At 36.3% G+C, this 23,914-nt stretch overlaps 1 protein-coding gene across 7 annotated transcripts in view; it reads right to left on the bottom strand.

Annotated features, from left to right (window-relative positions):
- The window catches only part of COL24A1 (collagen type XXIV alpha 1 chain), a 412,730-nt gene that overhangs the window by 348,522 nt on the left and 40,294 nt on the right, over positions 1–23,914 (bottom strand). For all 7 annotated transcript variants that reach the window (XM_032302395.1, XM_032302400.1, XM_032302399.1 and 4 more), the window contains exon 6: positions 22,075–22,128. In XM_032302395.1, the coding sequence (XP_032158286.1) occupies positions 22,075–22,128 (54 nt within the window). The remainder of the gene's footprint in view (positions 1–22,074; positions 22,129–23,914) is intronic.

Here is a 23,914-nt window from a genome sequence, read left to right as displayed (position 1 = left end):
TAGCAGTGAGAGCCTCCATTTTTGATTGCACCTCATTAATAGCTTTTTTGATTTCAACTTGGTTAGATTTTAGTTCTTTTATTTCTCCAGAAAGGGCTTTTATATCTCTCGAGAGGGTTTCTCTAATATCTTCCATGCCTTTTTTGAGCCTGGCTAGAACCTTGAGAATTGTCATTCTGAACTCTAGATCTGACATATTACCAATGTCTGTATTGATTAGGTCCCTAGCCTTCGGTACTGCCTCTTGTTTTTTTTTGTGTTGAATTTTTCCTTCTTGTCATTTTGTCCAGTTAAGAGTATATGAAGGAGCAAGTAAAATACTAAAAGGGTGGCAACAACCCCAGGAAAATATGCTTTAACCAAATTAGAAGAGATCCCAAATCGTGAGGGGGGAGAAAGGGCATAAAAAGAGGTTCAAAAAGGAAGAAAGAAAAAAAAGAAGAAAAAAAAAGAAAAGAATTTTAAAAAAAAGAAAACAAATAAGAAAAATATAAAAAGAAAAAATATGTATATTAGATAAACTGGTTAAAAAACGTTAAAAAAGAAAAAGGTAAAAGTTAAAAAAAAATTTTACCAGAAGGGGAGAAAAAAAAAAATGAAAAAGAAAAAAATTAAATTAACTGCAAGACTAAAAAAAATCACAGGGAAAAAGCCATGAGTTCCGTGCTTTGCTTTCTCCTCCTCTGGAATTCTACTGCTCTCCTTGGTATTGAAACCGCACTCCTTGGTAGGTGAACTTGGTCTCGGCTGGATTTCTTGTTGATCTTCTGGGGGAGGGGCCTGTTGTAGTGATTCTCAAGTGTCTTTGCCCCAGGCGGAATTGCACCGCCCTTACCCGGGGCCGGGGTGAGTAATCTGCTCGGGTTTGCTTTCAGGAGCTTTTGTTCCCTGAGCGCTTTCCGTAGAGTTCTGGAGGACGGGATTACAAATGGCGGCCTCCTGGTCTCCGGCCCGGAGGAGCTGAGAGCCCAGGGCCCCACTCCTCAGTGCGCCCTCAGAGAACAGCGCCAGTTACTCCCGTCTGCCTGACCTCCAGCCGCGCTCCGAGCTCACCGAGCCTGCGATCGGTTCAAGGTTACACTGAGCTGTGAGCTTACTGTCGGCTCTGTCTCTGTAGCCGGCTTTCCCGTTCCAATACCCGCAAGCTCTGCAACACTCAGACACCCCCGATCCTTCTCTGACCTTGCGGGACCTGAGGCCACGCTGACCCCGCGTGGGCTTCGCCCCGGTTTAGCCTCTGGAGCAATGTCCCTCAGCGGAACAGACTTTTAAAAGTCCTGATTTCGTGCGCCGTTTCTCCGCCGCTTGCCGGGAGCCGGCCCCTTCCCCTGGGGTCTATCTTCCCGTCACTTTGGATTCACTTCTCCGCCAGTCCTACCTTTCAGAAAGTGGTTGTTTTTCTGTTTCCAGAATTGCTGTTCTTCTTCTCTTTGATCTGCCGATGGATTTTCAGGTGTTTGCAATCTTTAGATAAGCTATCTAGCTGATCTCCAGCTAGCTGAAGTAGTCTCAGCCTGCTACTTCTCCGCCATCTTGACTCCTCCCCGGATATTGTAATTTCTAAAGCAACTATTAGTATCAATCAGTTAGAGATACCGCTGAAATGTCAATAGAGAAATTATATGGAATACTATGGAATATTTTATTAACCCAAAAGAAGGCAAAAAAGGAGGAATGAAGACCATAAAATATCTGAGATAAATGGAAAATAAATGACAATGTAGGTGAGACCAAATCATATCAATAATTACACAAATATAAATGTACTTAACATTCCAATTAAAATCAGAGCTTATCAGACCAGATAAACAAGCAAGATCTAATATGTATTGTCTATAAGAAATATATTTTAAATATAGAAAGGTAAAGGAAAAGAAAAATATATACCAGTCAAACAATAATCATAAAAAAGCTGGTGTAAAGGAGTACCACCAGAGATAAGGAGAGACACTTGATAATGATAGAAAGGATCAGTTCATTAAAAAGACACAACAATCCTGAAACATGTATGCTCAACACAGAGCTGCAAAGTAAATGAACCTCACACTGACTAAATATTTCCTAGACACTAAACACACAAACAGACAAATACGAATAATAGTTGGCTGTTTTAACACACCTCTCTCAGTAATTAATGGAATAACTATATTAAAAAAAAAAAAACCAGTAAGGATAGAGAAAATTTGACCATCATCAACCACCTTAGTCTAATTGGTATTTATTGGACACTATAACCAAAAACTACAAAATACACAATATTTTAAACTTTGCAGCAAGGAAGAGAGTCGCATGATATATTCAAAGTGCTAAAAAAAAAAAAAAAAAAAAATCTGCAGCCAAGAATACTCCATCCAGCACAGATCTCATTCAGAATAGAAGGAGATATAAAGAGCTTCATAGATGAAGAAGACCTAAAGGAGTTCATGACCACTAAACCAGGCCTACAAGAAATGTTGAAGGAGATTCTTTTGGTGGAAAGTAAATACCATAAATAAGAGTATGAAAATAAGTACATCTGTAAAAATCAGCCAAGGGATTAAAAAAATAAAAAGATGTGATGTATGACACCATCTATCTAAAATGTGGTGGGGAGAGGAGTAAAGAACGAGTTCAAACAAAAGTGACCATCAACTTAACACAGACTGCTATAACAGAAACCTAATGATAATCACAAATCAAAAACCAGTAAGAGATATACAAAGAACAAGGTGAAAGGAAACCAAATATATCCCGAAAGAAAATGAGCAAACCATGAAAGAGGGCAAGATAAGAAAGGATCTTGAAAGATCCCATGAAAGAGGGCAAGATGAGAAAAATCACAAAAACAACCACTAAAAAGATAACAAAACAGCAGTATTTGATACATTTGATACAAATCTATCAATAACTACTGGGAATGGACTAAATGCTCCAACCAAAAGACACAGCAAAGTAACAGAGTGGATAAAAAAAGACCATCTGTGTACTATCTACAGGAGACTCCTTCAGCCCTAAAGACACCAGCAAACTGAAAGTGAGAGGATGATAGTCGATTTATCATGCAAATGCGTGTGATAAAAAGAAGCTGGAGTAGCACTGCTTACATCAGACAAAACAGACTTTAAAACAAAGATTGTAACAAGAGACAAAGAAGGACACTAATCACAAAGGAATCAATCCAACAAGAAGATATAACAATTGTAAATATTTATACACCCAACATGGGAGCACCCAAATATGTAAAACAGTTAACAATAACATGAAGAAACTAATCAATAGTAATATGATAATAGTAGGGCACTGTAACACTTACATCAATGGACAGATCATCCCAAGATAAAATCAACAAGGAAAGAGTAACTTTGAATGACACACAAGATCACATGGATTTAACAGATGTATCCAGACTATTCCACCCTAAAACGGTAGAACACACATTCTTTTCAAGTGCACAAGGAACACTTTCCAGAAGAGATCACATACTAGATCACAAAAGAAGTCTCAACAAATTCAGAAAGATCAGTCATACATATTTTCTGAATACAATGTTATGAAACCAGAAATCACTGTAAGAAAAAAATGGAAAGAGCACAAATACATGGAGATTAAATAACATGCGACTAAACAATTAATAGGTTAACCAAGAAATTAAAGGAAAAAATAAACTTACATGGAAGTAAATGAAAATGAAAACATACAGGTCAAAAATATTTGAGATGTAGCAAAAGTGGTTCTAAGAGGAAAGTTTATAGCAATATAGACCTACCTCAAGAAGCAAGGAAAATCTCAATTAACAAGCTAAACTTATACCTCACAGACTTAGGAAAAAAAAAAAATCCAAAACCAGCAAAAGGAAGGAAATAAAGATTAGAGCAGATATAAATGATATAGAAACTAATAATAATAATAATAATAATAATAATATATTTATAATGGGATATATTATAAATAAAACCAGGAGCTTGTTCTTTGAAAAGATTAACAAAACTGATAAACCTCTAGCTAGACTCTAAGGAAGGAAGGAAGGGGTCAAAATCACAAATGAGAGAGAAATAACAGCCAACACTGATGTGGGAAACAGAGACAGAAGAAAATCACTGAAATTCCTTACCTACTGACAAGCTCTTGAAACAGAGTGGCTCTCCCCTGGGGACTCAACTGCCCTCACCTTGAGGTTTTGCTAAGGACAATCCTAGCCTGACCGACCCCTTACTCCAACAGGTCCAACCAGGATCCTGTAAGTCTACTTTAACAATTCCTTTAGGAAACTTTATCTCTAAACGGCCAAGATAGTGTTGACAATCATTCCCAAGCATATGGCCCACTGAAATACATCTAAAAGGTCTCAGGAAAAGACCCTGTAAAAAGACACTGTAAAAAGACCCTGTACTGGTAATGAATAACCTTTTCCCCAGACAATAGTTAGCCCCTCAAGGTCCTAGAAACCTTGCTTCCAAAATTCCTTAGAGACTTACATCATCCATAATCCCCTTTGTCCTCACCCACCCCCACCGCTGAGTCCACCCCTACTCTGCCTTTAAAAACTCCGACTGTAATCTGGTTCCAGGTCCAAGTCCCTACACTGCTGTGTCAGGTATACTTGGGCCCAAGTTTAAGCTTGTTAAATAAACCCTCTTGTGATTGCATCGGTGTTGGCGATGATGATCTCCTTGGTGATCTCTTGGACGTGAAAACTTGGGCATAACAAACATCACAAAATACAAACAATTGTAAGAGAATATTATGAAAAATTATAGGTGGACGATTAGACAACCTAAAAGAAATGGATAAGTTCCTGGGAACATATAACCAACCAAACTTCCCAAAGCAGAAATAGAAAATTTGAACAGACCGATTACCAGTAATGAAATTGAATCAGTAATCAAAAAAATCCCACAAACAGAAGTCCAGGACAGATGGTTTCACAGTTGAGTTCTAGCAAGCACTTAAAGAAGAATTAATATCTATCATTCTCAAACTATTCCAAAAAATAGAAGGGTAAAAGAAACTTCCAAATTCATTCTATGAGCCAACATTGCTCTGATACCAAAACTAGGTAAAGATACCACCAAAAGAGAGAGGGAGAGAGACCTACATGCCAGTATCTCTGATGAACATAGATGCAAAAATCCTCAACAAAATATTTGCAAATAAAATCCAACAATACATTTAAAAAATTACCACAATGAAGTGGGATTTATCCCCAAGATGCAAACCAATCAAACAATCAACATGATGTAGCACATTAACAAGAGAAAGAAGAGGATATGATCATTTCAATAGATGAGAAAAAGCATTTGATAAAACATAACGTCCTTTCAGGATAAAAGCTCTCAACAAAGTAGGTTGTGAGGGAACATACCTTAACATAATAAAGGTATGTATGAAAAACCCACAGCAAACATCATACTCAAATGGGGAAACACTGAGAGCTTTTCCCCTAAGATCAGGAACAAGACAAGGACGTCAGCTCTCTTCACTTTTATTCAAGATAGTATTGGAAGTCTTAGCCAGAGTGAACAAACAATAAAAATAAAGAAAAGATATCCATTGGTAAGGAAGAAGTAAAACTTCCACTATTTATAGATGACAGGATGCTTTGCATAGAAACTCTGAAGACTCCACCAAAAAAACTACTAGAACCAACAGTTCAGTAAAGTTACTGGACACAAAATTGATGCACAGAAGTATGTTGCATTTCTATACACTAATACTGAAGCAGCAGAAAGAGAAATTAAGGAATCAGTCCAATTTACAATTGCAACAATAATAATAAAATACTTGGGAATAAACTTAACCAAAGAAGTGAAAGACCTATAATCTGAAAACTATAAAACATGATGAAAGAAATTGAAGATGACACAAACAAATGGAAAGACATTCCATGCTCATGGATTGGAAGAACAAATATTGTTAAAAATGTTTATATTACCCAAAGCAATCTACAGATTTAATGCAATCACTATCTAAACACCAACAGTATTTTTCTCAGAACTAAAACAAACAATCCTAAAATTTGTATGAAAACACAAAAGACCCTGAATAACCAAAGCAATCTTGAAAAAGAAAAACAAAGCTGGAGTTACCACAATTCCAGACCTCAAGTTATATTACAAATCTGTAGTAATCAAAATAGTATGGTACTGACACAAAAATAGACAGATGGATCAATGGAACAGAAAAGAAATTCCAGAAATAAACTCACAATTATATGGTCAAATGATCTTCAACAAATCAGAAAAGAATATCCAGTGGGAAAAAGACAGTCTCTTCATCAAATGGTGCTGGAAAAACTGGACAGCTATGTGCAAAAGAATGAAACTGGACCACTTTCTTACACTATACATAAAAATAAGTTCATAATGGATTAAAGAGCTAGATATGAGTCCTGAAACAAGAAAAATCCTAGAAAAGAGCACATGCAATCATTTCTCTGACATCGACCATAGCAGTATTTTTCTAGATATATTTCCCAAGGCAAGAGAAGCAAAAGCAAAAATACACTATTGAGGCTACATCAAAAGAAAAAACTTCTGTACAGCAAAGGAAACAATTAGCAAAACTAATCAACAACATATTGAATGGGAGAAGATATTTACAAATGACATAACTGAAAAAGGGTTAGTATCCAAAATATATAAAGAACTTAAAAACTCAACACTCAGGAACCAAATCATCCAACTAAAAAATGGGCAGAAGACACAGACAGACATTTCTCCAAAGAAGACATACAGATGGCCAACAGACACATGAAAAGATGTTCATCATCACTGACGATCAGGAAAACGAAAATCAAAACTATAATTACCTCTTGCCTGTCAAAACAGCTAAAATTGAAAACACAAGAAATTAAGTGTTAGTGAGGATGTGGAGAAAAAAGAACCCTCGTGCAAGTTGGTGGGACTAGAAACTGGTTGGGAATGCAAACTGGTGCAGCCGCTCTAGAAAACCATATGGAGGCTCATCAAAAAGTTAAAAATAAAACTACTCTATAATCCAGTAATTGCACTATGATGTGTTTACACCCAAAATACATGAACAGTAATTCAAAAAGATACAGGCACCCTGGTGTTTATTGCAGCATTATTTAGAAAAGTCAAATTATGGAAGCAGCCCAAGTCCACTGATAGATGAATAGACAAAGAAGATGTGGAGTATGGGGATATGTGTGTGGATGTATATATACTATTTGTAATGGAATATTATTCAGTCATAAAAAAGAATGAAATCTTGCCACTTGCGACAATATGAATGAAGGTAGAATACAATGCTAAGCAAAATAAGTCAGTCCAAGAAAGACAAATATCATATGACCCCACTCATGTGCAATTTAAGAATCAAAAAAAAAAAAAAAAAGAAGAGCAACAGAAAAGAAGAAAAAGAAAAGAAAAAAAAATCAGAATCTCAACTATAGAGAACAAACTGGTGGTTACTGGTGGGAGGTGGGTAGCAGAAATGGATAAAATAGGTGATGGGGATTAAAGAGTACACTTCTCATGATGAGCACTGAGTAATATATAGAATTGTTGAACCATTATATTGTATGCTGAAATTAACAACACTGTTTGTTAAGTATACTGCCCCTTGTCCTTTCCTGCCTTTCTTCTGACAATCCTTCATTAATGTCAGCAAAAAAGACCATCAGCAAGTTGATATTAACCTAACAGGCAGACAGATACATGACCAAAGTCCTGATTGGCATGACTCAGCATACCTTGATTGCTTAAGATAGTTCTGCAAAAGAGCTCATAAAACCCCCTAAACTTAGAAACTCTGAGGGCAACCCTCTGAGGTCCCCTCCTTCTCTGGGAGCTTTGTACTACTGCTCAATAAACTTCTCTTTGCTGCTCATCAGTCTTAGTCTGGTCTACCTCTTCATTCTTTGAAGTGAGATGACCAAGAACCACAAGCACTAAAGGCAGAGAAATTCTGCCAACACAAGGGCCTATGTCATCCGGCTCTGGCTATCTCTCAGACCTATCTTCCAGGATTTATCTCCATCAGCTTATCCTCAAAGACTGTCAAGCAGCTGCCTGTCTCAAGGCTTTTGGATTGACTGGGTTATTTTTGCTGTTCTTCAACCCTTTCCTCATCAGGACTGCAAAAATGGTAATTTTAAATTCTAACATGCTTTCCTCATTTCCTAGCTTTTTCTATAGAGAGAAAATATCCTTCATCAGCTATTTGGTTGTCCTGAGCTTAAGTTCTATTAAAAAAAAAGCAAGATAATTTTATAAGAAAACTTTTTTCCTTCCCCTTATTTTTCTTCCATTTATCATTTTTCAAAATAATGATATTGTAGTATAATAAAAATATATATTTTGTCTTTGTTCTGGCTTCTGGCACAGAGCTCCTAAAACCCTTGGAATTTCCTGAGTTCCACAAGTGTCTTTTGTTATTCATAACAATCCCCTCTGGCCACATCTGAGTTTATGCTAATGAGGTGACTCAGTGTGGTATCCATAGATAGTTTCAGGATGGGGGCTAGTCACCAGAAAAGCAAACAAGTGGCTAGAGGGTGGGAATTTAGGCAGAGTGGGAGGAGGGGAGGATGAGAGATTGAAATACACAAACTTCTGAACAAAGCTATTCCAAGAGCTTCCAGGTTGGTGAACACATTAATATGCCCAGAAGGTGGCACACCTGGAGAGGGCGCTGAAGTTCTAAGCCCTCACCTTCCATATCCTGCCCTATATGCTCTTTTCCACATAGCTATTCCTGAGTTGTATTCTTTATAATAGGCTGAGAAATCTGTTTTCCTGAGTTTGTGAGCTGTTCTAGTGCAGTATTAAGCTTGGAGGAGTGGGGGGCTGTGAGACCCCTGAATTTGTAGTCAGTCAGACAGAAACATGAGCAGCCTGGACAACTCCTCTGTGGCTGTTGTCTCAAGTATAGGCAGTGGAGTCTGACACTAACTCAATGTTGAATACCCAGTTGGTGTGAGAGGATTTGATCATTTCAGAGATGTAATTCCTTAGCATCCTCTAAAGATGACCAGAAAAGTTTTGTCTGTTTGTATTGAGCATCATGATAACTCAATGGATTTAGACATATTTGATGGGATTCAATCCACTGCAGTTATTATCCTTAATGAAGTCCATATCACATCACTCTTTGGCTAGAAGTCTTTCAGATCAGCTCCAGAATCCTTCTGACATGACCGTAATAATCTTTGGTACCCAGAAAGTAGCACTTTTAGTAGAGTTAAGTCATATTTTAACTGAAATCACAGGCATAGAATCAAAAGAAAGGATCATATTCTTTTGTCTGGTCCTTTATAAGATGGTCCCTTTGTTGATCAGAATAACAGAAGCACCTCAGTCTTCAACATTTTAACATACACTTTAACACTTTCAAAATGCTGGATTGAACATTTTTCATAGCAATTTGATTCAGCAAAATTTCTTAGAATGGGTCAACATCTATGCTCAATATATTTATTTACTCACATGTAAAGAAAATGGGACTTCTAGTTTAGAAGACATGAGGACACTGGGTCAAAATCAGGAATAGAAATAGCACTAAGATTATTCTTTGGGATTCAATATTAACTATTATTAATAACATTTAACTTAATATTACTAATGAGACCTTGTTATTACAGTTTATTAAGGTTAGATGATTCATATAACTGAATTAAACTTGGATTTTTTTATTAGCAAACGTTTTTTAAATCTAATTTAATTTTAAAACGCTTTTTGAGTATAGTTGACAGACAATGTTACATTAGTTTCAGATGTACAGTATAATGATTCAACATCTTTTTACATCATGCCACACTTATCACAAGTGTAACTACCATCTGTCACCATAGAATGTTATTCTACCATCACTGACTATATTCCTTATGCTCTGCCTTTTGTTCACATGACCTATTCATTCCATTACAGGAAGCCTGTATCTCCGGTTCCCCTGCACCGATTTTGCCCATTCCTCTTCCCCTTGGCAACCATCAGTTTGTTCTCTGTATTTACTTGTCTGATTCTGCTTTTTGTTTATTCATTTGTTTTTTGTTTTTTATTTCTTTTAGGCTCCACATGTGGGTGAAATCATATGATATTTGTCTTTCTCAATAACTGGATTAAATTTGAAGGAACTATTGGACTTGACTAAAGTAATATAAACTGTGAATGTTTATGGCAAGGTTTTAAGTTTCCTTTAAGAAGTGTTTTTGGGAGGGGTGCCTGGTGGCTCAGTGGTTTAAGCCTCTGCCTTCAGCTCAGGTCATGGTCTCGGGGTCCTGAGATCAGGCCCCATATCGGGCTCCCTGCTCAGCAGGGGGCCTGCTTCCCCCCCACACCTGTCTCCCTGCCTACTTGTGATCTCTCTCTCTGTGTCAAATAAATAAATAAAATCTTTAAAAAAAAAAAAAGAAGTGTTTTTGGGAAAGGAACTATCTTGACTACAAATAGATTGCCTGGCCTAGAATTATAAGTATATGGTAGGCTAAAGATATAGACTCTGCATTCATTACTCAGGTTTAAAGATCTACTGCATAACTAATCATGTGCTTAATTAATAGTAATAAAAATATTCATCACCCTGCGAATAAAGTTCATTAAATAGATAAATATGATAAACTGTGAACCCAGATGGCATTTTGCCAGCAAGAAAAAAAAAAGCTATTCTCTCTGGTATATAAGAAACGGAATTAAACTTTATCTTTCTCCTTCTCCTTCTTCTTCTTCTTTTGTAACAAATTATTTACACAAAAACACTCTCCAACAAATGATTTGAAGGGAGAGAATATGAAACTTAGTCAATCTCAAAACAGCCTATACCAAAAGTTTTTATAAAATCCCTAGTGTACTTGCTTTTATTTTTTTATTCCTTTATTTTAGTCAAGTGTATTTTATACACAGTGAAATGCTCTGTGTTATTGTTTGATGAGTTTTGACAAATGAATATACCATACATCATACTCTAATCAACATATAAAATATTGACATCACCCTAGTAAGTTTCTAAAGGCCCCTTCTCTGTCAGTCTCCATGCCCACAAGAAAATACTATTGTGATCTTTTCCACTATAGGTTTGTTTTCCATGTTCTGAATGTTCATATACAATGTATTCTCAAGTGTTTTGTTTGCTTCTTTCCTTCAGCCCAATGTTTCTGAGACTCATTCATGTTGCTACATGTCAGTATTTAGCTCCTTTTTACTGCTGAGTAACATTGTATGGATAAACTAAAAACCTATTGTTAGAAACAGGTTCATTATAGCTTTTTACTTTATCTGTAAATAACACTGCTATGAAATTCCAGTTAAGTCTCTTCAGATACTATTTCCTTTTTCTTGGGTAAATACTTAGGAATATAATTTCTGAGTCAGAGGGTAGATTATGTTCAACTTTATAAGAAACTGCCAAACTGTATTCTGGGTCCTTTACCACTTTATACTCCCTCTAGCAGTGTGTACGGGTTTCAGACGCTCTAACTCCTTGCCAACATTTAGTGTTTATAGTCTTTTTAATTTTAGCCATTCTGGTGGGTGTGAAGTGGTAATTAATTGTGACCGTATTTGTATTTCCCTTGTGACTAATAATGTCAAGCAGTTTATTGACCATTTTGGAATTCATTTCTTGTAATTTTTCTTAGAAGTTCATTATTTCTATCATTAGTCTCCTGATTTCAGCTAATGAGCTCAACAGTTTTTATTTTGAATCATGTTAGTGTTACTAATGTTGAAAAAAATTGCTATGTAGCCACTAAAATTTTGTGTGGCACTTCATTCTGTCATTTAACAATTTAACAACATAGTTCCCAAGTACTAGAGATCAGTTGTCGGAGGCAGGCCCCTGGCCAGGGCGGCCTCCGCCATTAAAAGATGGCGCCTGGCTAGTTGCCAGGTTAGGATTGCCTCGTGAGACTAAGCGCAATGCCCAAAGAGGAAGTAAACAGCATTGGTTGCTAGCGAAGTTGTTTGTTTAGGTGCACAGCCTGATTCACTCCCTCCTGTACCCTGTAGACTTGCGGAAATAAAGAGAGAGAAGATGCATCCGAACCAGGGTTCTTGTCGTCCTTGCGGGGCAAGGGCGATAAATGGCGCGGGCACCCGGGAACTAAATAAAGGAATCTTGCAAGGTAATCCGCAGGAAAGCGGGGAGTAAAGGTCCGCAGGTAAGCGGGGACATTAGCCACGTTCAAAAGTGGGAATTCCGTGGTAAAGCGGGGAGTAAAGGCCACGTTCAAAAGTGGGAATTCCGTGGTAAAGTGGGGAGTAAAGGCCACGTTCAGAAGTGGGAATTCCGTGGTAAAGCGGGGAGTAAAAATAGAAAAACCGTGCAAGGGAGAAGTCCGCAGGTAAGCGGGGTAAAACCATGACAAAGGTGGTGGGAAACTTGTACAAGTCCGCAATAAGAAGCGGGGTGGCCTTAGAGCCGGGATTTAGCAAGTCGCAATAAGAAGCGGAGTGGCCTTAGAGCCGGGATTAACCTGTACAAGTCCGCAATAAGAAGCGGGGCGGCCTTAGAGCCGGAATTTAGCGGCAAGTCTTTAACGTCTGCGTAAAAGCAAAAACTGCTCGGGCCTTTTTGAATACAGTGGAAAAGGTGGCTCCATGGTTCCTAGATGAAGGCTTGCTAAACATACCTCAATGGGACCACTTAGGGGAGGATTTGAAGAAACAGGATGCTTTAACTCTTCACCTCAAATTTAACATAACAAAAGCACAGGCACGGGACATAGTAGTCTCCTGCAGAAATTGTGTGATCTTACTACCTGCACCGTCCTTGGGGGTTAATCCTAAGGGTTTGTTACCTAATCATATATGGCAAATGGATGCCACACATGTTTCAGAATTTGGAAAGTTAAGATATTGCTGTCTTTCCCAGTGCTGGAATGTCACGGCCTTCAAGCTGGCTGTGATTATGCGTATCCCTACCCATGTTCCTATCCCAGTTTCCATTCCAGAGGACAAGTTACCGGTGGTGCTATCCAGAAAGAAGAGAGATTTTGGTATCACAGCCGCCGTTGTGACAGCATTGGCTATATCTACAGCAGCTGCCACGGCAGCAGCAGTCTCGCTTGCTGCAACTATACCCACTGCGGAAGCTGTGAACACCCTTGCAGAAGGAACGGCGGCTGCCCTTCAAACACAGACTCAGATCAATGCACATCTGCAAGCAGGAATCCTGATAGTCAACCAGAGAGTGGATTTGGTTCAAGAACAAGTGGACATAATGGGGGGCCCTATTGAGACTGGGATGTATAGCACCCTTCCCGGCAATTTGTGTAACTCCCATAGCCTATACTAATATGAGTGACTCACAGAATATCTCCCGACAGCTCTCCCAATACTTGCGGGGGAATTAGTCCGCAGAATTCCAAAACTATACTCAGCACCTGCTACTAGGCATAACAAGGATAAATAACACCAGAGTTGAGCTTGCAACCCTTCCAGAGATAATCAAAACATTGCAAGATGTGTTAACCTTTACGAAACAATGGGCTAGCGTAATTGGTCTGATGATAATCCTCGTAGTGGGCTTGATTCTGCTAGTAAGGAAACTGCAAATTTGGAGGCAACAGCAACATAGGCAACAGCAAGCCATGGTGCAGGCCTTGTTAGCCATCGAGGCTGGAACATCCCCCCAAGTGTGGCTAAGTATGCTGGATCAGTAGTCAATGACAGGTAAGATTGGTGGGGGAAATATACCAACCTAAGACAGGACACAGATCATTGATATCTGCCATCTGATGACGGGTAAGGATATTCCCCGCCACTGACAACCTAAGACAGGCACGATCCCTGCCATTAAACAAAAAAAGGGGGAGATGTTGGAGGCAGGCCGCTGGCCAGGGCAGCCTCCGCCATTAAAAGATGGCGCCTGGCTAGGCGCCAGGTTAGGATTGCCTCGTGAGACTAAGCGGAATGCCCAAAGAGGAAGTAAACAGCATTGGTTGCTAGCGAAGTTGTTTGTTTAGGTGCACAGCCTGATTCGCTCCCTCCTGTACCCTGCTCGCTGATTGGTCATGTAAGCGTATATAAGTGTGTAGACTTGTGGAAATAGAGAGAAGATGCATCCGAACCAGGGTTCTTGTCGTCCTTGCGGGGCAAGGGCAATAATCAGTTTCACTCTTAATGCAGTTTATCTTTATATGTTATTATCAGTATCCACAGAATAAACTGGAATGTTGGAATAGACATGTTTTGTTACTATTGTTAAATGAATTCCTAAAGTCTTTAAATTCTGTTAGGTTACCCCAACCCCACCCTTCCTCCTTTAGGTAGTGTTTTATAAATTAATTATTTGCTATTGTGCAAGACAACATGGTGTTAGGAAGAGAGTAAGACAGATTCACTTCTGAATATAACTCTACCAGTTATAAGTTGTGTTACCTTCGTTAAGTACTAAGCTCCCTATGGATGTTTTCTTCTGTGCAAAGTAAAGTACTAAGTTGAATAGTACTTTCTTTTAATTGAAATGAACCTGAATGAGATGCCAGACATAAAATAATTGTCAGAGATTAGAAGCTTAAGAAGTACTAGTTCTCCTTCTCTTATGATACGTGTGCGAAATTCAGCTTTTTGGTTCAGTTTTACATTTATTGAGTCCCCAACACATGCTGGGTACTGGGCTAGACACAAATGCAAAAATGAGTAAGTTCTGGCCCCTGCATTTAAACAATGAAGGGTTTATTAAGACCAACACATAGTGAGAACTCATTTCGTCTGAAAGGAGATGAGAACTACCAAGATCAGTTTACATTTCCTGTCCTTTATGATAAATACTAATTTTATTGTAAAAGCAAAACAAAATAAAATGATTGGTTTTTGCATCAGTCTAGAATATTTTAGCAAAGTAAGCTTTATTCTCATGAATTTTAAAATAGACTTACAAATAAAACCTATTTATATACTGTCTTAAGGTATTTTCATTCATAAGAATCACAACACTCTTTTTGTTTTATTTACCAAATAAGAAGTGTGGTATTTTTAGCGAGTCACATTTCTAATTTGCCTAGTTGCTTCATAAGTAGCTCCTTCAAGAAAAGAAAAATAACATTTTCTTAAGTGTCAACTATATTATACCAGATGTTTTATGTGCTTTAAATCATTTAACTTATATAAGGTATCTTTTGGTTCTATTGACTTTCATAAAGCCCATTAATCCAAATGTTTGTATAGAGATTCCATTATGGATTGCATTTCCTATTTCAGTTAAAACTTTCTAAACTGCAATTGCTTTCATTTGCTCTTTCCATAGATTCAAGTAACCTCCCTTTGAAATGGACAGATTATCTCTTATGCAAGAAACAAGATGACTTTTTAATACACTTTTTGTAGTGGCCAATAACTCTACCTCTGGGATTCCTGCTAAATGATAACTGAGAAAAGAAAAATATTTGGCATTGTCTTCATACTTCAAAATTTCTTAAATTAGAAGAAATCTTTATTCCCTAAAGGAAAATAAATTCTATGATTGCATGTCAAAATCTGTCATAAAGACCTTGCACTCTTCATTTTTTGCATTATCTTGAAAACAATTATAGGAAGATTATAAAGTTTGAATGTTCTATTGATCTTGGTTAATTTAAAATTCATGGTAAACATAAATAGGAATTTTTTTTTTAATAAAACCACACCCGACAAGCCTTATTGGATGCATTTAAGACAAAGTGATAATTTTTAACACCTGTCATTAATCTAATGTCCTCTGCAAATATGTGGAATTAAAATAAATCATGGTCAGTTTTGGCTACTTTGGACATAATCATCAAATTATTAAGTTAAACATAAATTAAAGACTAATTCAAGCTTATAAAATTAAGTTCTTAAGAAGTCTAATTAGTTGCTTACAAATTAAAAGTAGGGCTTTTAAATTCCCTCATATATGATCACATAAAAATATTTTATTGGTGAATATTTATAAATAGTCAAAATACAGCCACACTACTAAATATAATATTAAAACTTGAGATCCAGGAGAGCCTGGGTGACTTAGTCGGTCTGCCTTCAGCTCAGTTCATCATCACAGGGTCCTGGGATCAAGTCCCACATCAGGCTCTCTGCTCATCAGGGAGCCTGCTTCTCCCTCTCCCTCTGCCTGCCACTATGCCTACTTGTGATCTCTCCTCTCTCTTTCTCAAATGAATAAATAAATAAATAAATAAAGTCTTTAAAAAAAAAACTTGAGATTCAAATTTTTATCTATCCTAGATCATTTTACCAAAAACACATTCATACTAGTCAATACTAAAAAATACACTTTTTAATCTTGAGAAAATAATAATTTTTACTGCAGAGTTTTTCATTTTCTCAAATATGTTTCTTCTCTAAATATACACATTTTATTTTTTTATTTTTTAAAAATTTATTTATTTGAGAAAGAAAAAGTAAGTGCACAAGCAGAGGGGCAGAGGGAGAAGTAGGAGCAGACTCCCCAAGAGCAGGGAGCCTGATGTGAGGCTTAATCCAAGGACCCTGAGATCATGACCTGAACTGAAGGCAGATGCTTAACTGATTGAGCCACTCAGGCACCTCTAAATATACACAGTTTAAAACTTTAATTAAATCAAATATTTTTCACTATCTCTATCTTTATCTCCTTCCCTTATTCTCCATATTACTCATTTGTTTGTTTTGAGTACCTAATTATTACTGACTGAGATAGGGAAAGGTGAGGGGGCAAATAAAGCCATGAGGAAATTCCTCTCACAAGTTCTCTCTCTTCCTTCATATTTGTAGGGATGAGGTGGTAGGTAGGACTATAAGCTCCCTGGAAATTCAGCCCCATGAATGAGCTGGGCCCTTATAGCTACTTGAAAGTTTTACTAGTCTAAATATCTTTGAAGTCCCCAAATAAGGCTTACACGGCTAGGAAATCACAAATTTAAAAACAAACTTCTAATTTATTTAGAAGTTGTCGGTCTTAGAGCCTGGGTAGCTCAGTCAGTTAAGTGTCTGTGTTTGGCTCAGGTCATGACCTAGGGGTCTAAGGATCAAACTCTAGAGTTGGCTCTCTGCTCAGAAGGGAGTATGATTTTCCCTCTCCCTCTCTAATTATTCTCTTGTGCTCTCTCTCTCTCTCTCAAATAAATAAATAAAATCTTAAAAAAAAATAAGTTCTCTGTCTTTTCTCTCATTGTTACACATCTAGTTGACAGAATTACAAAAGCAGCAAGAAAAAACAACTTGTTCTGTACAAGGAAACTGCCATAAGACTAATAGCAAATTTTTCAGCAGAAGCTTTGCAGACCAGAAGAAAGAGGCATAATATATCCAAACTGCTCAAAGGGGGGAAAAAAACAACCAAGAATACTCTGCTGGTAAGATTATCATTCAGGATTGAAGGAGAGATAGTTTTACAGACAAGCAAAAGCTAAAGAAGTTCATCACTACTAAACTGGCCTTATAAAAAATGTTAAAAGGACTTCTTTAAGCTGAAAATAAAGAGTATTAATTGTTAACAAGAAAACAAATGAAAGTATAAATCTCACTGGTAAATATATAGAAAGGTAGTGGATTATTATAAAACTTCTATGCAGGTTAAAAGACAAAAGTAATAAAAATAACTATAATAGTGAGTTAAGGGACACATGAAATAAAGATATAAAATGTGGCATCAAAAATAAGATGTAGGAGGGAGTAAAAATGTAGACTTTTAGAATTTGACCAAATTTCAGTTGCTATCAACTTCAAATAGACTGTTTTATATATGAACATGTATATGATATTACATGTGAGCCTTATGTTAAGCAAAAAGCAAAATCCAATATAGATATACAAAAGACAGTAAGAATGGAATCTAAGCACAATACTAAATACAGTCATAAAAACACAAGGGAACAGAGCAAGAGAAGAAGAAGAGAACAGAGAGGAGCTACAAAAACAGTCAGAAAACAATTAACAACAGGCAACAAGTACATACCTATCAGTAATTACTTTAAATGTAAATGGACTAAATACTCTAATCAAAGGACACAGATTAGCTAAATGGACAAATAAACAAGACCTATCTATATGCTGTCTACAAGAGACTCACTTCAGATATAAAAAACCCAAAATCTAGAGGCAAAGGGATGGAAAAAATTGTTCCATGCAGATGGAAACCAGAAGAAAGCTGGGGGAGCTGTACTTACATCAGACAAAATAGACTAAAACAAAGACTGTAATAAAAAACAAAGATGGGCATTACATAAATTAAGGGGTCAATCTAACAAAAGGATATGTATTTGTAAATTTTTATGTACCCAACATAGGAGCATTCATATATATAAAACAAATACAATAATAATACCCATTGACATCAATGGATAGATCATCCATATGAAAAATCAATATGGAAACACTGGCCTTGCCTTCAGTGACACATTAGACCAGATAAACTAAACAGATATATACAAAACATTCTACCCAAAAGCAGCAGGACATATATTTTTCTCAGTGCACATGGAAAGTCTCTAGCATAGATCATATATGTTAGGTCATTAATCAGGTCTCAATAAGTTTAAGACTGAAATAATACCAAGTATCTTTTCTGATCACAGTGATATGAAATTAAAAATCAATTAGAAGATGAAAACTGGGGCGCCTGGGTGGCTCAGTGGGTTAAGCCACTGCCTTCGGCTCAGGTCATGATCTCAGGGTCCTGGGATCGAGTCCCACATCGGGCTCTCTGCTCAGCAGGGAGCCTGCTTCCTTCTCTCACTCTCCATCTGCCTGCCTCTCTGCCTACTTGTGATCTCTGTCTGTCAAATAAATAAAAAATCTTTAAAAAAAAAAAAAAAAAAAAGAAGATGAAAACTGAAAAAAAAAAAAGTATATGGAGATTAAACAATGTGCTACTGAATAACCAATGTGTCAATGAAGAAATCAAAGGAGAAATTTTAAAAATACCATGAAAATGGAAATACAACTTACTAAAATCTTTGGGATGTAGCAAAATCAGTTCTAAGAGGAAAGTTCATAGTGATAAAAGCTTACCCCAAAAAGCAAGAAAAATGTCAAACAATCTAACTATATACTTCAAGGAACTAGGGAAAAAAAAAAAAAAAAGACCAATGAACTAAGAGCTGGTTCTTTGAAAAGATAAACAAAATTGACAAAACTTTAGATAGACTCAAAAAACAGAGGATTCAAATAAATAAAATAAAAAGATTTACAACGGATACCACAGAAATACAAAGGATTATAAAGACTACTATGAACAATTATATACAAAGAAGTTGGCCAGTCAAGAGGAAATGGATAAATTTCTAGAAACATACAATTTTTTAAGGCAGAATAATGAAGAAATAAAAATTTGAGTAGGCTGATTACTAGTAAGGAAATTAAAGCAGTAATCAAAAACCTCCCAACAAATAAGATTCTAGGTCTTACAGCTTCCTTGGTGAATTCTACCAAATATTTAAAGAAGAGTTAATGCCAATGCTTCTCAAACTCTTCCAAAAAACAGAAGATGAGAGAATGCTTCCTAACTCATTTTACAAGGATACCACAAAAAAAGAAAACTACAGACTGATATCCCTGATAAACACAGATGCAAAATCCTCAACAAAATAGTAGTGAACTAAATTCAACAATAGATTAAGAGGATCATCAAGTGGTATTTATTCCAAGGATACAAGGATGGTTCAACATCTACAAATCAATCAAAATTATACACAACATTAACAAAATGAAGGATAAAAATTATCTCAATAGATACAGAGAAAGCATTTGACAAATGGATTCAACATCCATTTATGATAAAACTTCTCAACAAAGTGGATATAGAGGGGATGTACCTCAGCATAATAAAGGCCATATAAGACAAGCCCATAGTTAACATCATACTAAATGGTAAAAAGCTAAAAGCCTTTCCTTTAAGATCAGGAACAAGGTAAGGATGCTCACTCCTACTACTTTTATTCAACAGAGTATTAGAAGTCCTAGCCATGGTAATTAGGCAAGAAAAAGAAACAAAATACATCCAAATTGGAAGGGAAGAAGTAAAACTGTCACTATTTGAAGATGACATGGTAGAATCAATAAATTCAGTAAAGTTACAGGGTAAAAAATCAACATACAAAAATCTATTGCATTTCTATAAACTAACAACTATCAGAGAAATTTTAAAAATCCCATTTATAATTGCATCAAAAAGAATTAAATCTAGGAATAAATTTAACCAAGAAGGTAAAAAACTTGTATGCTGAAAACTGTAAGACATTAACAAAAGAAACTGAAGACACAAATAATTATAAGATAGTCTATGCTAATGGAGTAGAAGAATTAGTAGTAAAATATCCGTATTACCCAAAGCAATCTATAGACTCAATGCACTCTCTATCAAAATTCCAATGGCACATTTCACAAAGATAGAAAAAATAATCCTCAAATGTGTATGGAACCACAAAAGACCATGAATAGCCAAAGCAATCTTGAGAAGAACAACAAAGCTGGAGGCTTCATGCTCCCCAATTTCAAACTATATTACAAAGCTATAAAAATGAAAACAAAATGGTACTGACATAAAAAGACTCACACAAATCAATGGGACAGAATAAAGAGCGCAGAAATAAACCCATATATATGGCCAATTAACTTACAACAAAAGAGGCAAGAATATACAACAGGGAAAGGACAGTTTCTTTAATAAATGGTGTTGGGAAAACTGGATGTTATATGCAAAAGAATGAAGTTAGACTATTATACTATACATAAAAATAAGCTCAAAATGAGTTAAAGACTTTAAAAGACCTGAAACCATAAAACTTCTAGTACAAAACATAGCCAGTAAGCTTCTTGACATCATTCTTGGCAATGATTTTTTTAGATCTAACTCCAAAAGTAAAGGCAACAAAAGCAAAAATAAACAAGTGGCAATACAGCAAATTGAAAAGCTTCAGAAAAGAAAATTATCATAAAAGTGAAAAGGCATTACTGAATTCGAGAAAATATTTGCAGACTATGTATCCAAACTCATACAAGTCAATATCAAAACAAAACAGCTGATTAAGAAATAGGCAGAGGGTTTGAATAGGCACTTTTTCCAAGAAATACAAATGGCAAACATGAAAAAGTGCTCAATATCTCAGAGTCATCAGAGAAATGCAAATCAAGACCACAATGACTTGTCACTTCACACCTGCTGGAATGGTTATTATCAAAGAGACAAGAAATAACTAGTGTTGGTGAAGACTGGTAAAGGTGTGGAGAACAGGGAACCCACATGTACTGCTGGAAGAAATGTAAATTGTACAACCATAAATGCAAATGTAAACAGTATTGACTTTTGTCAAAAAATTCAAAAAAACTTCTAGTTATAAGATAAATAATTTAAGGAGATGAAAAATACAGCATAGGGAATATAGCCAATCATGTAAAATAGAAAGTGAATAGAACTAATAATCCAACAATTCTAATTCTGGGTATTTTATCACAAAAAGACAAAAACACTAATTCATCAAGATATATGCATCCTTGTGTTTATTGCATCATTATTTACAATAGCCAAGATATGAAAAGAACCTAAGTGTCCATCAATGATTGAAAGGACAAAGAAGATGTGGTATAAACACACACACACACACACACACACACACACTGCACACATAATGGACTACAACTCAGCCATGAAGAAATGAAATCTTGTCATTTGTGACAACATGGATAGACCTTGAGGGTATTAGGCTAAGTGAAATAAGCCAGACAGAGAAATACAGATATTGCATGATCTCACTTACATGTGGAATCTAAAAAACAAAACAGATGAACAAATAAAACAAAATTTATGTATTCAGAGAACAGAGTTGTGGTTGCAGGGGCAGGGGGGAGTATACACTTCTACTTGTGAAATAAATAGGGGATATGATGTGTGGCATGGTGATCACAGTCAATGGTACTGCATACATATTTGAAGGTTGTCAGGAGAATGGATCACGAACATTTTCATCACAAGAAAAATATTTTTTTGTAACTTTTAACGGTGATGGATGGTAGCTGGACTTACAGTGGTGATCATTTGCAGTATGTGCAACTGTCAAATCATTATGTTATATACTAGAAACTAGTCTAATATTTATGTCAACTATACCTCGATTACAAAAAGTTAAGGACCTTCTTTAATAATGTCAGGAAAATAATGTGATACTCACTAGTCTTCACTCACCTTTGGACCTGGTAATCCAGGTAACCCAGGATTTCCATGTGGCCCTGGTATGCCCTGCAAATAGTAGAGAGGTCAGATCGCTCTTAGAACAGATCCAGATACAAATAATAGGCAATAAACAATGTTTATTGCAACATTCAAATATTGCACAGCATAATTTCATAAAATGAATGGGACATTTTTTTCTCCCCCACAAAGTTCTTCATGTTTTCCTAGATGTTGGATATTTCACTCTTGGACAAGAGAGCTACACTAATTACAGAGGACTGTATTTCCCATCTTTTGATTCAAAACCCTGCCTTGAGATGCTTACCTTCCTTATTTTTCACCCCTATCTCCAGCCATATTGCATAGTGCTACTTCTAAAAGCTGTGCAGAGTAAGAAGCCTAAAAATAAGAAAGTGCAAATGTTTAATCTTCTGCTAACGTGTGTTAACCCTTTCTGCACTTGGGTTTTTGTTTATGCCATTATGCATGCCTATAAGACTTAGTTCATTTCATTTTGCCCTCCTACAGCTGCCCAAATCATTCTTCAAGTGTCAGCTAAGATGCCACCTCATTTTTAAGTCCTAGCTACACTGTCATAAAGTGATTTCTCTTTCCTACTAACTTCCATAGAAATTAATGTCTGAAAAATTCATTTGCAATTAATTGTATATGCTTTAAGATATCTCTTACACTGTTTAATCTGTTCTTTAAATATTTTATTGCTATTTTAGCTATCTTATGACATGTGCCATTTAGTTCTAGGATTTTTTTGAAAAGGGACTGTTTTTCATATCACCAGTATAGCACCTGGAACATATTAGATACTCAATAAATATTTGTCAATAATTGCTTCTATTTACCAACTATGTATAGATAACTGTGCTAATGCTTTATATTTCCCATTACCTATTTATAAGTGAAGAAACTTAAGCTCATGGGACCAGCAAGCAGAAGAACTAAGATTCACCTCCAGAAAGCCTTTCAGGTGACCCCTATATTCATCTGAGTTTGGTACCCACTCCTGGGCTCTTCAGCCATACTTCTAGGTTAACATATCACATATAGTTAATAATTACTTATTTTCCAGCCTTTTCAATTCTGAATTGATAGAGCATTGTGTTTCAGAAAGGAGAGAGGCATCAGCAATGGCAATACTGGAGGTATATCTAGCAAAATCAAAACTAAGGAAAAAAGATGAGATGTTATGACACATGCCATTTGTAACCTTCAAAAAGTAAATTTCAGGGGCACCTGGGTGGCTCAGTGGTTTGGGCTGCTGCCTTCGGCTCGGGTCATGATCTCAGGGTCCTGGGATCGAGCCCCGCATCGGGCTCTCTGCTCCGCAGGAAGCCTGCTTCCCTCTCTCTCTCTCTCTCTCTCTCTCTCTCTGCCTGCCTCTCTGCCTACTTGTGATCTCTGTCTGTCAAATAAATAAATAAAATCTTTAAAAAAAAAAAAAGTAAATTTCAATAAAATAGGTGGAAAGATTATGGAGATTTACAAGTGAGTTATTGGTGGAGATGTAGGGCAACGGCATAAACTATTATTTAACAAAGCTCAATAGTGCAATGGTGAGCTAGGAGCATAACTTTAGGAAAAATTAATGTCAGTGAAAGTTTGAGGGTTTTTCTTTAAGAATAATTTATTAGTTGTTGGCAAATGAGACAAAATCTAGGGAGAAAAAAATTAAAAGTTGCAAGTTTTAAGATAAATAATGGAATGAGGATAAAATTAGGCACACAAATGGGATAATTAGTCTTGAGAAGAAGAATACTGTTCCTTCCTTAAAGAAAGGATTAGAAAAATCTTTTAAAAAGATAAAAATTAAAGAAGGAAACTGCTGCATCATGAG

The sequence above is a fragment of the Mustela erminea genome, chromosome 10 (assembly GCF_009829155.1).
Source record: "Mustela erminea isolate mMusErm1 chromosome 10, mMusErm1.Pri, whole genome shotgun sequence".
In the NCBI taxonomy this organism is placed as follows: domain Eukaryota; kingdom Metazoa; phylum Chordata; class Mammalia; order Carnivora; family Mustelidae; genus Mustela; species Mustela erminea.
The sequence above is the reverse complement of the archived record's forward strand: the minus strand, read 5'-3'. Positions and strand labels throughout refer to the sequence as shown.